General features: G+C 45.8%; 1 protein-coding gene across 2 annotated transcripts; it reads left to right on the top strand.

The window, feature by feature from the left end:
• Window positions 1-8086: 8086 nt before the first annotated feature.
• Window positions 8087-17459, top strand: BCL10 (BCL10 immune signaling adaptor). 2 transcript variants are annotated; one of them, XM_040987380.1, is made up of 3 exons: window positions 8087-8391; window positions 13459-13747; window positions 16492-17459. In XM_040987380.1, exons 1-3 carry the CDS (start codon window positions 8335-8337, stop codon window positions 16809-16811), a joined length of 666 nt encoding a protein of 221 aa, XP_040843314.1. In that variant the 5' UTR covers window positions 8087-8334; the 3' UTR covers window positions 16812-17459. The 2 variants fall into 2 exon arrangements, with proteins under 2 accessions (XP_040843314.1, XP_040843313.1); XM_040987379.1 differs by having other exon boundaries at window positions 8093-8391; window positions 16459-17459.
• The last annotated feature ends 5 nt before the right edge of the window (window positions 17460-17464 follow it).

The raw sequence follows: 17464 nt of genomic DNA, 5'->3' as shown, positions 1-17464 counted from the left end.
GGTCCCCACTGTAATCACAGGGTCTCAAGGGTTTGGCGCATCTTCCACTGTCTTCCCAGGCCACAAATAGGGAGCTGGATGAGAAGTAGAGCAGCTGGGACATGAACCGGGGTCCATATGAGATCCCAGCATGTGCAAAGCGAGGATTTATCCACTGAGTCGTCGTGCCTGGCCCACGATTGATGCTTTTATAAGGACAAAATCTGGACACAAAAACATGGGAAGAAGCACAGGAAAGGGCTGAGTGAAGATGGTTGCAGACACAGGAGTTCACGGCCACCTGCCAGGGAATGCCAGTGGTCATGAAAAGCCAGGAAGAGTCAAGGAAAGATATACTCCTAAAGCCTTCAGTGAGGGATGGGCTGCCAGTGTGGGGCTTCTAATCTCTGGAACTGTAAGACACTAAGTGTTTCTAGTTTTAAGTCACTTCATTGTGGCAGTTTGTGAAAATACCACAGGAAACCAACAGTAACCTATGTCTGACAGATGCCCAGCATCCTCATTCTTATTTTTTCAAGATTATATTTGCTAAAACAAACAAACAAATTAAAAAAGGTTGTATTTACTAATTTGGAGAGAAAGAGAGAGATGCTCTGAGTCACTTTCCAAGCACCTGGGTCACCTTCCACTGCTTCTACAGATGCATTAACAGGGTCCTGGGTGGGAAGTGGAGCAGATAAGAATGGAATTGGAATACATCTGATGGTTTAACCAGCTATGCCACAACACCAGCCCCCAAGTATTCTCATTTTTAGAAACCAAGACATGCAGCAGTATGTTTATAGCATCTGTGCTGTACCCTGAACAGACCATTTATTAGATGCCTTTGTAAGGATACTCCAAAATTTCAAGGAAAATATATACTATGAAAAAAAAACCCTTATGTATGGATTTTAACCTTTTTTGCACCAAATAAAATTATCTTTTAATACCATTTGCCTGTAATTTTTTGAAATACTCTAATATTCCCTTGAAGGAGGCAGATAGTGGAGGCTATGTTAGGGTAGAGGGAAGTGGTAGAATTACTGCCAAGAAAGAGAAGAATGCGTATGGCTGCTTACTTAAAAATTTGCACAACTTGCATGACAAGCTGACTCTGTGATTCTGCAGAGCAAGGAAAACAAGTTTACCAATGAATAAAACATACTGCAGGAAAAAAAGCAAGGGTGGCAGAAGGCAGGTTGGTCACTGACTGACTCTGTGATTATGCATGTGGCATTTAGATGCAGCTGCCTTGATCCATGTGAGTGACCTTGGGAGCATTGATGCATTGATTTAAAAACAAAGCATAAACCTTTCTTTTAAAAAAAAGTGCATTTATTTTTATTAGAAAGACAGGTGAGGGTCCGGCGTGGTGGCCTAGCAGCTGAAGTCCTCGCCTTGAACACGCCAGGATCTCATATGGGTGCTGGTTCTAATCCCGGCAGCCCTGCTTCTTGCTTGTGGCCTGGGAAAGTAGTCGAGGATAGCCCAAAGCCTTGGGACCTGCACCGGTACGGGAGACCTGGAAGAGCTCCTGGCTCCTGCCTTCAGAACAGCGCAGTATCGGCCATTGCAGTCACTTGGGGAGTGAATCATCAGACAGAAGATCTTTTTCTCTGTCTCTCCTCCTCTTTGTATATCTGACTTTGCAATAAAAATAAAGCTTAAAAAAAAAAAAAGAAAGATCAGATTTTTACAGAGATAAGGAGACAGAAAGATCTTCCATCTGCTGCTTCATTCCTCAAATGACCACAATATCCAGAGCTGATCCAAGCTGGAGCCAGGAGCCAGGAGTTTTGTCTGAGTCTCCCATATGGATGCAGAGTCCCAGGACTTTGGGCCATCCTCTACTGCATTCCCAGGCTGTAAGCAGGAAACTGGATGGGAAGTGGAACTGCCAGGATATGAATCAGCAGCCACACATAATGTCAGTGCTTGCAAGGTGAGGATTTAACCATTAAGCCATTGTACTGGGCCCAAAATATTACACTTTCATCTCTTAAAAATTCCCAAGCTCCTCACCTGATCTCACATACTCCTTGATCCCCACTCCACAATTCTCACTTCTAATTGAGAGCAGACACTTCACTTTCTAGTTGACTACATAAAAAAAAGGAATGAATACAGAAAATGGAAGATTAGAGGTGCTAGAAATGAAATCATGTCAAGAACAGGGGAAGAGACATGTGGCTTCAAGAACCAGAGATGTCTGTCATCAACTTCTGTAATCAGAAGTCGCAACAGGGGACCAGCACTGAGGCATAGCAGGCTTGTCCTGCACCTAAGGACCCAGCATCCCACACAGTCGGTGGTCTGAGTTTCAATTGCTCTACTTTGAATCCAGCTCCCTGTGAAAGTGCCTGGGAAAGTAGCAGAGGCCAGCCCAAGACCTTGGCTTTCAGTACCCATGTGGGAGAGCCAGAAGCTCCTGGCTCCCAGCTTTGGACCAGTCTAGCTCTGGCTATTGCAGCCATTTGAGGAGTGAACCAGTAGATGAAAGCTCCTCTCTCTCCCTCTGACTTCCAAGTAAAATAAACAAATCTTAACAACAACAAAAATGTGACAATTCACTGATAGTTGTTCACTCTTGGCAGTGAGCAGAGTGCTCACTATTATTCCTTTCAGTTTGGTGAATTTTAAATGTCTTATTTTAAAAAGAAAAACAGTGCAAAAGCAAGTTCAAAATGGCAGCACCCAGACTGGTGCATTAGACTGTCAGCTTCCAAATCACATGCCTTGGTGGCAGCTGAGACCTCTCCTGTGTTAAAACAGCCCATTCCCTTGGAGTGCCTTTGGAGGCCGAGAACTCTGAGGCCACCCACCTCCATTTGGATCTCCCACATGGGATGGAAGAAGCCGAAACCCTGCCTTGCAGGATCAGGATCCAAGGTCATCGGAACGACAACCAGGAGCACTGAGCGGTCTGCAGAAACAAAACAGTAAACTTCCTTCGGGACTAGGGAGAGGAGCTTTCTCTGATTCTTGCCTGGTACCGACTTTGGGTCCCCACCCTCTCTCATAATGACCATCAGGATTGCTCCAGAAACCCCTCAAAACAAACTAACAAACAAACAAAAAAAAACTAGAATAGAGAACAGCAAGGAAAGCTTAGAAACAGGAAATGGGCAGTGGGGATGCACTTATAACTCACTGGGTGGGACACAAAGATTAGTTACTCCTCACTAGGGTATTGAAGATTTCTCTGCACACCCCTCCTTAAACTGTTCACCTAAACTGTTGACATATGTCTTGTTAGAGTTATAGAGTTAGACTACTTGAAAAACACCCAGGTTCTGCAAAATCATACTTCAATTCTATAAACTGCTAAATACTAAAATTAAAATAGACATGAGACAGCTGAATAGTAATCTATAGCCATTTTAAGGTTATAGAACCCAGTTGTATATAAACTAATAATTGTAATGTCAATGTAGAAGTCATAGGATGTGGTTCAGAACTTGCACTCTTTTTTTTCTCTCTCTCTTTTAACATGCTGCTTACACAATACCATGTCAACTAATTCCATAACGTTGTAAATTGTTACTGATGTAATGTCAAGGCTTTTGATTGATTGGGATGATACTCTGTCGGCTCTACCTTCAGATCAGAGATGGTCTTCCCAAGAAAATGTTGAACTTATCTGGACAATAAGATGCTGGACTCTAAGCTTTGTAGATGCTTGCAAGGAAAGAATCTCAACTGAATTTGAACTGTGATAATGCAACAAGGTGGAAGAATTCACCATGGGGGAGTGGGTTTTGGGGAGGGGAGGAGGGAATCCCAGTGCTTATAAAACTGTCACATAATGCAATGTAATCAAGAAAGAAAGGAAGGAAGGAAGGAAGGGAGGGAGGGAGGGAGGGAGGGAGGGAGGAAGGGAGGAAGGAAGGAAGGAAGGAAGGAAGGAAGGAAGGAAGGAAGGAAGGAAGAAAGAAAGAAAGAAAGAAAGAAAGAAAGAAAGAAAGAAAGAAAGAAAGAAAGAAAGAAAGAAAGAAAGAAAGAAAGAAAGAAAGAAAGAAAGAAAGAAAGAAAGAAAGAAAGAAAGAAACAGCCCGTTCCCAACACAGCCCCTTGGAAGAGAATCTGCAAATACACACACACCATAAAACATTGCCTTGCACTTTGTCCTCCCATTCCTGAGAAATTAAAGGAAATGATCATTCAAAAAGACTAAAGATGGCTAACACGTAGATGACAAACTTTGTGACAACTTCCCTGTAACTGTGAAAACTTGGAAACAATCTAAGGTGATAATGAAGAGGGTTCCCCCTGATTGGCTGTGATAGCCCCCAGCTGGTCTCTCTGCTTCCTCTACAACCTACTGTCTGGTAGCAGCTGGAGACGTCCTTTGAAAACACAGTAAGACTGCTCCTTTGCTTTTGTTAAAATGTTCTTGGTACCCTTCCTGCTGGCCCCAGCTCTGAACCACTGCCTCCTGGGGCTTGGATTGCTGCAGTAGCTCCTCCCCTGGTCTCCACTCCTCCACCTCCCTCAGCACAACAGCGTAAGTGCTCCTTTTCCAGTCATAAATTGGATCATCCAACTCCGCTGCTCAGCACTCTCCAGTAGCTTCTGGTCTGACTCAAAGTAAAACCAAATGACTCAGAGCAAAGCCAGAGTGAACCTGCAGGGTGGCACAGAGCAGTATATCTATTTCCTGGGCATATCAGAGGCTGTTTGTTGGCTGCTCCCTGTGCTCACACCCTCCCTTTCCATAAGCCCTGAATCAAATTCCTCTTCACTGAGCACCTTGCTTCAAGCCGTACCACTCCATAAAGAATCCCCTTCCTGGGTTTATCTTTTCCTGTTAGCATTCATCGTCATTCATCATCTTCTATTGCACTAAATAACTTAGATAAAATGTGTCAAATGTCTATTGCTCCTGCCCTAAACAAACATTCTCTTAAATTCCTTAGGCATCTGTGCATTTTGATCTGTTTTGCTCATGGTTGTCTCCCCAACACATAGAACAGCTTCTAGTGCATAATAGGCATCTGTATGAGTTCATTTTTTGTTAATATAGAAACACCAAAGGCTCAGTACCTTACAGAGAAGGAGTGGTTCCAGGGCTTGGTGCTGGCATCAATTCAGCTCTGGTGAGGCCCTCATGGTGGGTGGCATCACAATGGCAGCAGCGTAAGGATGGGGAAGAGCTCCCCTGGTGAGAACTGAAGCCAGAAAGAACATAAACTAACAAATGTCCTGCCAAGAACAATCTCATTCCTTCTGAGGGCACACTGCCCCCGCCCAGACCTTGTACTATATATAGCCTTTTTTTTTTCATTTATATGAAAGGCAAAGAAAGACTGTGACAGAGATATCTGCTATCCACAGGTTCACTCTCCCAAATGTTTCAACATTTAGGGCTGGGCTATGTTGAAGCCAGGAGCTGGGAAATTCAGGCCAGGTCTCCCTTGTGGGTGACAGGAATCCAACCTGAACCATTCCCTGCTGCCTGCAACAGACCCTAGCACTCATACTAACAAGAAGCTGCATTCCAAAGCAGAGCTGGAGACTGGCACCCGGCCTTCAGACTGACTGTGGCCATGTCCCACAGATTCGCTAAGGTTTTTTTTTTTTTTAAGATTTATTTATTTTTATTGGGAAGGCAGATCTACAGAGAGATCTATACAGAGTGAGAAAAAGAGCTTTCATCCACTTGGTTCACTCCCAAGATGAGCTGCAATGGCCAGAGCTGAGCCAATCCAAAGCCAGGAGCCTCCCAGGGTCTGCCACACAGGTGCAGGGTCCTAAAAAGTTGGATCATGCTCTGCTGATTTCCTAGATCACAAACAAGATGCTGGATTGGATGTGGAGTACCTGGTACACGAACCCGCATCCATATGGGATACTAGCAATGGCAAACGAAGAGTGAGCCAGATGAGTCATTGCACTGTCTGCACTTTGCAGACTCCTTACCACTGCACCAGTCTCTCACTCTCCACCTGGTCCCATCATCTCTGAATATGCCCACCCCGGGGATCAGACTTTCAACACCAACACATGAAACTTTTGGGGGAGCAATGACATCCACACCAACATTCAGCTTATTAAATCAAAGAGTCAGCCATTAATGTGATGAAGAGAAGATTAAGTAATCAGAAAAAACTACTTGCACTATGTGTCACTATGGGGAAAAAACATACTCATGATATGACTGGACGTTAATGTGAAAACCAGAATCCCTGGGTTATCAAAACTACATTGGCCTGGCTTCCTCAATATTGTTCTTCTCCAATTCCACTGCTTTCCCTTCCCTTAGGTGGCTTTCTCCAGTTTGTCCTGGGTTCTCTTATCATTTTTGACTCGAGACTGACTGGTCATCACACTCCTCCAATAAAATGGAGAATACTTACAATGTCTAAAAATGACTCAATGAATGTTTGAAGATTAAGAGAATAAATATTAATCTACATACTATGTGTCAAGTAGCTTCAAAAACTTTATACTCCAACATCTCTGGAAGTCAAGTACATCTCCCATACCAGATGAATAAGTGAGAACAGAGTCTAGCAAGGTGGTGCAGCAAGCTAATGCTTTGCCTTGATGAGTCAGCATCCCATATGGGTGCTAGTTCAAGTCCTAACTATTCCACTTCTGACCCAGCTCCATGTTTTTGTTTTTCACATTTATTTATTTTGGGGCCTGGCACGGTAGACCAGTGGCTAAAATCCTCACCTTGCATGAGCTAGCATGACATATGGGCGCTGGTTCATATCCTGGCTGCTCTGCTTCCCATCCAGCTCCCTGCTTGTGGTTTGGTAAAGCAGTAGAGGATGGCCCAAAGTCCTGACACCCTGCACCAGAGTGGGAGACCTGGAAGAGGCTCCTGGCCTCTGGCCATTGCGGGCACTTGAGGAGTTAACCAGTGGGTGGAAGATCTTTGTCTCTGCTTCCTTTTGTAAAGTTGCCTTTCCAATTAAAAAAAAAAAAAAAAAAAAGGAGCTAGCTGGGACACAAAGTAGCTCCCATATGGGATCCCAGTTCTTGAAAGGTAAGGATTAGCCAATTGAGCCATTATGCTTCCCCTCCCCAGCCCCTTCTCTATCCCCTCTAAGCACAGCTCCATGTTTTTATCCTGGGAAACCAGCAGAGGCTGGGACAGAGGCTGCATCCACGGGGTTGGCTCCTGGCTTCAAATCAGCTCAGCTCTGGGCAATGAGGTGATTCAGGGAGTGAACCAGCAGATGGAAGAGCTCTCTGTCTCTCCTTTTCTCTTTGTAAAATTCTTTCAAATAAAAATAAATCACTTTTTAAAAAATGAGAATAACATGCTTTTTAACGTACATATGAAATACATCAGGAATAAAATTGGTACCGTGGTTTATTTTTCTGTTTCACAGGTTTCTTTAATATTGCAGTTATGCTATGTGTACATACACGCTTCTGTTCATGGCCAAAAATACTTCACACACTTGAATGAGCAAACACAGCCACCTGAAACTGTGCAGGATGGTCTGAGAATAGAAGAAGAACCCTTGGTCGTGAAAAGTGAAGACTCAGCTGTATCAGAGTGAGCAGTCTGTACAGACCCAGGCCCGGGAGCACCGCTGCCACAGCAGTCTGTACAGAGGCCCGGGAGCACCGCTGCGGGAGCAGTCTGCACAGACCCAGGCCCGGGAGCACCTCTGCCACAGCAGTCTGTACAGAGGCCCGGGAGCACCGCTGCGGGAGCAGTCTGCACAGACCCAGCCCCGGGAGCACTGCTGCCACAGCAGTCTGCACAGACCCAGGCCCGGGAGCACCGCTGCGGGAGCAGTCTGCACAGACCCAGGCCCAGGGGCACCGCTGCCACAGCAGTCTGTACAGAGGCCCGGGAGCACCGCTGCGGGAGCAGTCTGCACAGACCCAGGCCCGGGAGCACCGCTGCCACAGCAGTCTGTACAGACCCAGGCCCGGGAGAACCGCTGTTAGATGCCCGACTCCCTCTCACAAACCTTGCCTTCCGGCGACGCCACCTAGCGGCCGCTCTCCGACTCCTCCGGGGGCGTGCCCTGCGTGACGTCCCCGGGGCGGGCCCAGAGGGGCGTGGCTGGCACCGATTGGCCGCCGCGGGAAGGGGCGGGCCTCGTCGGCGGACCGCCCGGCCCGGGGCCGGCGCTGAGAGCTCCGCGCTCCCTGACGCGGCGCTCGGCTCCCCCAGCTCCGTGGGCTCGCGGAGACGGAGCCGGAAGCGCCCAGGTTTGAACCCCGAGCCCCTCTTTTTTTCAAGGGGTAGCCGAATTCCCCTCCTCCTCCAATCCGCTTCCTCTTTTCTCCCTCGTTTACTCCGAGACCGAAGTCCCCACTTGGGGCGGAGCCGTGAGGTGCAAGCTCTCGGACCCGGAAGCGGCGCGGTGTCCCTCCTCCGCCATGGAGTCCACCGCGCCTTCCCTCACCGAGGAGGACCTGACTGAAGTGAAGAAGGACGTGAGTAGCAATCTGGGCCCGGCTGCGCCGCAGACAGGGAGCCGGGGGCGGGCTCCGGCCGCATCCCCTCACCGGGGAGGAGGAAAGCGGAAACCCGTAGTGGGAGGACGAAGAGGAACCTGCAGGGCGGAGGAGCGGAAGGTCCAGGCAAGCGAGGACAGGCAGCGAGCCGTGCATCCGCGTGGGCCCCGCGGCTGCCTGGTAGTGTGTGTCCATCCAGACGCAGAGCTTGACATCTCTGAGGCCCTGTCCGGCGCCGGGCTTCACCCCCGGGCACGACCACCCTGAACTCCGGGCCCTCATCTGAAGAGAAGGGCGGCTCCGACCCAAGCAGGCTCGTCCCCCCAATCGTGGTCTCCCCCAGAGCCCAAGCCGCTCCAGACGCAGGATGCCCATCGGTGGAGCCAGTAATGTGACACTTTAACAGAGGGGGTCTGGGGGAAACTCAACAGCTGAAAGCACGGCCTGGAATTTCCCCTAGTAAGCAAACGCCCACGTATTTAAATGGGGGCAGAGGCGTGCACACGTATTGCTGCTCCGTTCACTTAACTAATCGGCCTTGAGGGTGTCCAGGGACTAAGGTTGGCCCAGAGCGTCCTAGGTCTTGTTGAGGTTCCCTTTTCTTTTACCGGATGAGACCCTTTTGGGTTCCACTAGAAGATTGTGTATGTTCATTCAGATGAAAATAACAAACTTGAAGTGCATTCTGCACCTGCAGAGCTTTTGCCAAATCGCCCTTGGCGGGCAGGACAGCAGGCTCTATGATGGCCTCTGCCTCAGGTGGCGTCCCCAAGCTGCCCGTGGATGTTCATGAATGACCCTGAGCTTGACAGTTAGCATTGGTATGACTCACTGGGCATGGCTGGTGCTGTGCCTTGGTTTCCCTCATGCAGCACAGGTTTATGGAGAGTGTTGTCCTCAGAAGAGGAAAACCAGACTGCTGCTTCACGTTCTGGTTGAGGTGGGCCCCCAGGATGGGGGATGCTTGCTGCAGGTTGAGGACTCCTTGGATGAAATGCTCGGAACCAGAGTGCCTCCGATTGTAGGGTTTTTTTTCCTTGAATATTTACATATCCATAAGGAGCTATCTTTGGGATGGGACTCAGTGTGAAACATGAGATTCCTTAATGGGGGCTGGCCCTGTGGTGTGAGGGTTAGGGTCACCTGCAGTACTGGTATGGCATATTGGAGCACCGCTTGGAGTTGTGGCTGCTCCACTAGCAGTGCAGCTCCCTGCTCGTGATCTGGGAAGGCAGTGAAAGACGGTGCAAGTAGTAGACCCCTGACAACTGGGTGGGAGGCCTGGGTGGAGTTGCTGTCTCCTGGCTCCCACCTAATCCAATCCCAGATGTTGTGGCCATTTGCAGAGTGAATCAGGCAATGTAACAAATCTCTATTTCTCTTCTGCTCTCTGATGCTCTGCCTTTCAAAAAATAATTTATTTTTTAAGAATCATTTACATTTCAGATATACTTTATGCACATAGTCTGAAGGTAATTTCATATATTACTTTTTTTTAAAAGATTTATTTATGTTTATTGGAAAGTCAGATATACAGAGAGGAGGAGAGACAAAGAGGAAGATCTTCCATCCGATGATTCACTCCCCAAGAGAGCCGCAACGGCCGGTGCTGTGCCAATCCGAAGCCGGCAACCAGGAACCTCTTCCGGGTCTCCCACACGGGTGCAGGGTCCCAAGGCTTTGAATGTCCTCGACTGCTTTCCCAGGCCACAAGCAGGGAGCTGGATGGGAAGTGGAGCTGCCAGGATTAGAACCGGCGCCCATGTGGGATCCTGGCGCGTTCAAGGCGAGGACTTTCAGCCGCTAGGCCACGCTGCCGGGCCCCCATGTATTACTTTTGCTATACCTGTTTTCAGTGACCCGTTACACGAGGTCAAGTATGGAATCTCCTACTAATATCACATCAGTGCGGATACTAAAGCACCTCAGATTTTCACATTAGGAATACTCACCTTATAGAAATTAATAAGTATTGTCTCTTTCAGAATGATTGCCACTAAAACCATGAATTTCAAGAGATAGGCCTATATTCCACAGTTTATAATGTTCCTACTTCATCTTTACTACATCTCTTAAAGGAGATAATTGCCAAGCTCCCTTCACAACTGTTACAACAAAGCCAGAGGGATGTCAGATGGGAGGAAATGAGACCCATATACAAACTTTTGGAAGAGTGGCCTCCATATCTTTATTTTTCTCTGATAGTTCATTGATGTTATCCATTTCTATGATTTTCACTTGTACCTGTGTCAGAAATAGGTATTTTTTGGAGTAAGGCTTGCAGATACGGTGTGGGATACTCTCATCTCATATCGGAGTGTCTGAAATTGGGTCCCGGCTTCCTGCTGATGTGCTGGGGAGGAAGCAGATAATGACTCAAGTTCCTGGCTTGATGGAGTTCCTGGCTCTGGCTTTGGCCTGGACCATTGCTGGCTATTGCTGGTATATTAGGAGTGAGCCGGTAGAGGGAAGATCTGTTCTCTTTCTGCCTTTTTAAATAAGTAAAAATTAATACATTTTCTTTTGTTTTCAATTATTTTATTTTTGATAATGTTTACATAGTTGATTAGGTCACAAAGGGTCAAAGGCTACAGGAAAGTGGCTCACCCAAATAGTGCACTTACACAGGTTGCTTTTGAAGTAAATAAAATCTTAAAAACAAAACAATATACCTATTTCTTGCCAGTTAGGCAAACATATAGGTCATTGGACTTAAAAACATACAAATGTAGAATTACAAATTATAAGTGCTATGACAGGGAAAAGCATGAGCTAAGACAATAATAGGAAGTCTCCTTAATATAAAATGGCCAGAGGAGGTTATGTTTTGAGCTGGTTGCTGAAGGATATTACATAACTGGGGAAGAAATTCTAGAGAGAATAGAATTTGCCATGAACTGTAAAATCAGCTGGACCTTTGTGACTTGGGGCAGTTGGAAAAGAGGTTAACCTGGAGTAAAGTTAAGAAGGTAGATTACAGCCAGTCTGTGGAGGGCCTGAGTTTTCTCCTGGTGGGGAGTTATTGGTTGGGTTCTGCTTTTTCTTTCTTTTTTTTTTCTTTTAAGATTTATTTTTATTGGAAAGGCAGATATACAGAGAGGAGGAGAGACAGAGAGGAAGATCTTCCGTCCAATGATTCACTCCCCAAGTGACTTCAACAGCTGATACTATGCCCATCTGAAGCCAGGAGCTCTTCCAGGTCTCCCGTACCGGTGCAGGTCCCAAGGCTTTGGGCCATCCTGGACTGCTTTCCCAGGCCACAAGCAAGGAACTGGATGGGAAGCAGGGCTGCCGGGATTAGAAGCAGCGACCATATGGGATTCCGGTGCATGCAAGGCGAAGACTTTAATTACTACGCTATCACGCCAGGCCCTGGTTCTGCTTTTTCAAGATTCCCTCCTGGCTATTCTGTGTACAGAGAAAAGCAAGAGTTCATGCAGGAAGAAGTGTCGGGGAGACTCCTGGAATTTATGTGGAGGAAAGATGATGGTGATTTGATTTGAATGGAGCAAAATTTCAGGGGCAATTTTGAAAAGAAACAGTGAGCTCAGTGACAGAATTGAGGGTTGGACTGGAGAATGGGATCAGATTAGTAAGTGGAAATGTCAAAATAGCACTGAGATCTGCAAGTCAGAAGTTCAGAAGGTAGCTCAGAGCTAGAAATCCAAGTATGGGATCAAAGGAATTCACCTCGAGGTGAGGCCAAGGTGTGGCAGAGAAAGTTGTCTTTTTTTGGTGGGGGGGTTCTTTATTTATTTTTGTTGGAAAGTCAGATTTACAGAGAGGAGAGACAAAGGGAAAGATCTTCCATCCACTGGTTCCCTCTCCAGGTGGCTGATCTGAAGCCAGGAGCTTCTTCTGAATTTCCCACACAGGTGCAGGGTCCCAACGCCTTGGGCCATCCTTGACTGCTTTCCCAAGCCAAAAGCAGGGAGATGGAAGGGAAGTGGAGCAGTCAAGGCACTAACTAGTGCCCGAATGAGATCCAGTGGTTGCAAGGCAAGGACTTCAGCCATTAGGCTACTGTGCCAAGGTACTGTCCCAGAAGTAGTCTTAATGCCCTGTTAAAAGGAGTGGCCGTCATCCCAGCCCCCATTTCTGAGACAGGCGGCAGATGGCTGACCTTCCTCCCCACCAGCCTGCCTGCATCATGATCTTCCCTGACCGCCTGAGCCAGGATGTCAGCCTCCCTCACCCCACCCGGAAAGTGGTAGCATCCGTGACAAGCTAACGTGCTCTGTGCCTCTGAGACCTTTCATTACCTTTAGCTCCTCTGATTAATACATGTGAATCAGTTGAATTACAATTATCACAGTCTCTGACATGTATTGATGCTATGTACTGGCACTTTTCTAAGTTTTTTGCATGTATTTATGTATTCTTGCCAAGGAGGAGACAGGCACAGAAAAGTCAATTGCCCAAAAACACTTAGAGAGGTGCTGAAATACGATCAAGTGACATCAACTTACTGACACAGTGTGTGGAGACCAGTGTGGATTTCCTGCTAATTACATTTTGTACATACAAGTTTGTTTTCTGTGGCATTCTTGATTTCTTCCATTTTTCCAACACTCTCTACTGCTCTAGGTGCACACCCCCTTCCAATTCCCTGAAGTCAAGTTTTAATTTCTCTTACAGACCTCAAAGACAGGTTAGGCTTTTTTAATTAAGATGCTTTAATAATTCTTTATAACCATGGGAGTTAAACAGATGGTGAGAACTTCCTCCCTGTTCTTAATTCTGAACCCCTTGCTAAGTGGTAATTAACAGTGGACAGTACTGTTGGCTCCCAGCACACCGGCCTCCTTGTCAGTGGCCTGGTCCCTTTTTAAAGGTGAAACTGGAGCAGGGCTGAACCGATGGAGGACTGTGTGGGACCTACTTGTATCCACACAGACCTTCATCTTAATTAGCACGCCTTTTAGGGTCCCTGAGCTCAGACCCCTGCTTCACAGCAGGTAAGATCCCAAACTAACAATCCACCACCTATGTGAATGCCTTAGGTTTTGGGAAACAACACTACAGCATGTGCTATATCTTTTTCAGGCTTTAGAAAATTTGCGTGTATATCTGTGTGAGAAAATCATAGCTGAGAGGCATTTTGATCATCTACGTGCCAAAAAAATACTCAGCAGAGAAGACACTGAAGAAATTTCTTGCCGAACATCAAGCAGAAAGAGAGCTGGAAAACTGTTAGACTACTTGCAAGAGAACCCCAGAGGACTAGACACCCTCGTTGAATCTATTCGACGAGAAAAAACCCAGAACTTCCTAATACAGAAGATTACAGATGAAGTGCTGAAGCTGAGAAATATCAAGCTAGAACATTTGAAAGGTAAGATGTCCTAGGTTCCTAAGAGTTAATATAAGTGTAATAAGGCTTTTTAAAAGGCAGAAGCAGGGGCTGCATTGTGTCACAGAGGGTTAAACTGCCACCTGTGATGCTGTCATCACATGTAGGCACTGGTTAGAGTCCCAGCCATTCTACTTTGGATCCAGCTCCCCTGGGAAGGCAACAGAAGTTGGCCCAAGAACCTGAGCCCCTGACATTCCCATGGGAGACTCCAGATGGCTTCCTAAGCTCTTGGCTTTGTGCGGCACAACCATTCAGGGAATGAGCCACAGATGGAGGATCTCTAACTCTATCTTTGAAATAAATCGATCTTTTTTAAAAATGCAAAAACAAAGCAGAAAATATGCACCAAAACAACAAATGAGAAGTGACCCATTGCTTCAGGGACAGTCATTAATACAGCAAGTAAGATACCACTTGAGAGCCCCACATTCCCTATGGGTGTGCCTGGCTTGGGTGATAGCTACACTTGTGGGTCCAGCTTCCTGCTAGCACATACCGAGGGTCCCTGCTACCTGTGCAGGACAGTTGCCTGGACTGAGTCCCAGGCTCCTGGCTTTAGTCTAACCTGGCCTGGCCTGCACAGGTCTTTGGAAAATGAATTAACTGATAAAAGATTTCTCTGTCTCCCTGCCTTTCAGGCAAAAGTAAAAATTTTTTAAACTCAAAAATAAAAGTTTAAGCTTCAGAATTAATATTTGGTTTGCATTTTTTACCTTAATACTGTCATTACATTGCAAAGGTAGAATATCACTCAGTATTTTCTTTGTATTTGTATAGTAACAGCATTTATACAAAGTTTGTTATAATGAAACCCCAAATCCATAAGGGTTTATTTCTTTTAAAAGTTTACTTATTTTAATTGGAAAGACAGAGCTACAGCGAAATAACCTCTATCTGCTGGGTCACTTCCCAGGTGGCTATAATGGCTAGAGCTGAGCCAATCAGGAGTCAGGATCCCTCTCTTGACCCCCAACACAGGTGCAGGGTCCCAAGGCCCTGGCTATCCTCCACTGCCCTTGCAGTCCACAAGCAGATTGTAGAATGGGAAATGGAGCAGCCAGGACACAAACCGGTGCCCACGTGGGACCCCAGTGCTTGCAAGGGGAGGATCAGCCAACTGAGCCACTACATTGATCCCAAGGGTTTATTTCTTAAATCAGCAGAATATAAAATTAACCTATGCAGAATCTCTGGGAATATTATGAGTCACACAAAAAGACAGTATATAGATAGAGAATTTTAGTAAGTCCAACTCGGCTAGTTTGTCTTCTACCAATTGATCACAGATGCAGTTGGCATACATTTGTAGGAATCATATTGTATAAAACACCTGACTTTAACCACTAGAAATACACTCTGCCTACATGATGGGACAGGCGTGGGAACTGAGATTATGGGAATCACAGAGTCACCTCTGCCATTTTCCCGGGACTCGTGGCAGGCACATGCTTCCTAACAGGAATGCTCGCACAATGTAGTCCCCACCCTTCCACTTCCTCTCCTTCTCTAGGGCACATATACATGTAGCATAGCTCTACTCCAGCCATTCCAGATTCTGGTAATACACAAATATGTAATTTAGGATTCTGCCCTTAGTGAGCTTTTAGCCTAAGTTCTTGCTGGTTTTAGCACACATTGGAGATTTCCTCCTTGTGAGCCACACATAAGAGAATGATTTGTGTCATTTGGGATAGAAATAATGAATACAGGACAGGTATTGGGCAGTGTATTAAACCACTACTAGGAACTACTGCATCCCATATCAGAGTACCAGTTTAAGTCTTGGCTACTTGTTTCCCATCCAGCTTCTTGTTGATGCATGCTGGAAGGCAGCAGATGATGGTCAAGTGCTTGGGTCCCTGCCACCAGTGTGGGGCACCTGCATGTCATTCCAGGGTCCTGGTTTTTACCCAATACAGTTTTGACTGTTCCAGGCATTTGGGGAGTGAACCAACTGATGGAAGATCCCTCTCTGTGTGTGTCTCCCTCTCTCTCTGTAACTAAAATAAATAAATAAATCTTAAAAGAAAAAAAAACCTGGAAGTGATTGTCAGCCATACCCTTGGATATGATGAGATGCTCTGATAAAACAGGCACCATCAGTTAAGCAGACAGTGAGGTTGGGAAGCTGTCACTTTGCCATGAGGTCATCCTGGAGTGTGGGCCTCCTTAGCTGTTCAGTGCCTCTGTTTCCTCATCTCTAGTAGTGAGAGGCTATCCCAGGTGACCAGTCAGATCCCCCTTGCTGATTCTTGCTCATAAAATTTTATCATATGCCTTGTTCATTTGTTATCAGCTTGTATTTTCTGTATCTGAATGCTAAAGGATGTTTATTGATTGTGAAAGCTTTTTGTTAGTTTATGAAAAATTTTAGGGATTGCTTTATTGTTTTGGCTCGTTCAGTGGTTGAGTTTTTTATAAGTATATTGGAATGTGAATCATAGCATGCCATTTAACTTCCTTGAGACTGTACCCTTATCTAGAAAATATGAATACTTCATGACTTTTCTTAGCATAAAGACAGATAGATTTGAAATGGATTATGATGAGTACTTAAGTTGCTGTTTAAAATTTGTTTGTGTGGCAACTGGCTGGTAGTCTTTGAAAAGCTCCAAAGATGAAGGTGGATTGCAATTGTATTGTTTTGGTTTTGGGTCATTTTTTATTACATCTGGATCATTCACTCATAGGACTGAAATGCAGCAGCTGTGAGCCGTTCCCAGGTGGAGCCACAAACATCTTGTCCAGATCCAATTCCGATGAGAACAGCTTCTCTGAGAAACGGAGAGCCTCCGTCATGTACCATCCGGAAGGAGAGTCCAGCACGGCTCCCTTTTTCTCAACAGATTCTTCTCTGAATTTGCCTGTCCTAGAAGTAGGCAGAACTGAAAATACCATCTTCTCTTCAACCACACTTCCTAGACCTGGGGACCCCGGGGCTCCCCCTTTGCCGCCAGAGCTGCAGTTAGAAGAGCAGGTTCCTTGTTCGAACTCGAGTGAGATGTTCCTTCCCTTGCGGTCCCGTGCTCTTTCGCGGCAGTGACGGCGCCCTGCAATTTCAACTGCTCAGCAATGACAAAAAGTGTCCTAAGGGAGACAGCTCTTACAAAACTTCTTCAGTGGTTTATTTACATTTGATATGTGTCTTATAAAATGCAATTTTAAACACACTTTGTAAATAGGATATTTTAGAGAAAAAGAAATATACTTCAGAATAGAGCAATATGTAAATCATGTTGATCGTGTGCTTTTCTGTATTTTTTGTTTTTAGGTGCTTTGTGTTCAGATATTTCACATTTAAGACTAATTTTAATGAACATTTCTGTATTTGAAAGTGGATTCTGGAGCTTAAAATGACTTTTCTATCTGCATTTTTACTAGAAATTTTCTAATGGTCCTTTCTAACTACTAAGCAGTAAATTCTCAGCATTAAGCTGTTCCTATCTTGAAATAAACCCAATCACTGAAGGCAAAACTGCCAGCATACTCAGTTGGTCTTACAGGCTTGTACAGAGTCTCCTTAGAATACATGCGGAACTTGAGCCCCTGAAAACCTCAGTTGGCTTCATTTCATGTTAACACTGCTTTCTCAAGATTTTCACATTTTTTATCGTTTTCATTCTTACCAAAATTGTCCTGTCATAAGCCTCATGTCATGTAATTTGATGAGATTTTAAAAGATGTTTTCAGGCCCAG

The sequence above is a fragment of the Ochotona curzoniae genome, unplaced genomic scaffold (genome assembly GCF_017591425.1).
Source record: "Ochotona curzoniae isolate NIBS_2020 unplaced genomic scaffold, NIBS_Ocur_1.0 contig_4612, whole genome shotgun sequence".
NCBI classification, from domain to species: domain Eukaryota; kingdom Metazoa; phylum Chordata; class Mammalia; order Lagomorpha; family Ochotonidae; genus Ochotona; species Ochotona curzoniae.
This window is presented reverse-complemented; position numbering and strand designations above follow the sequence as displayed.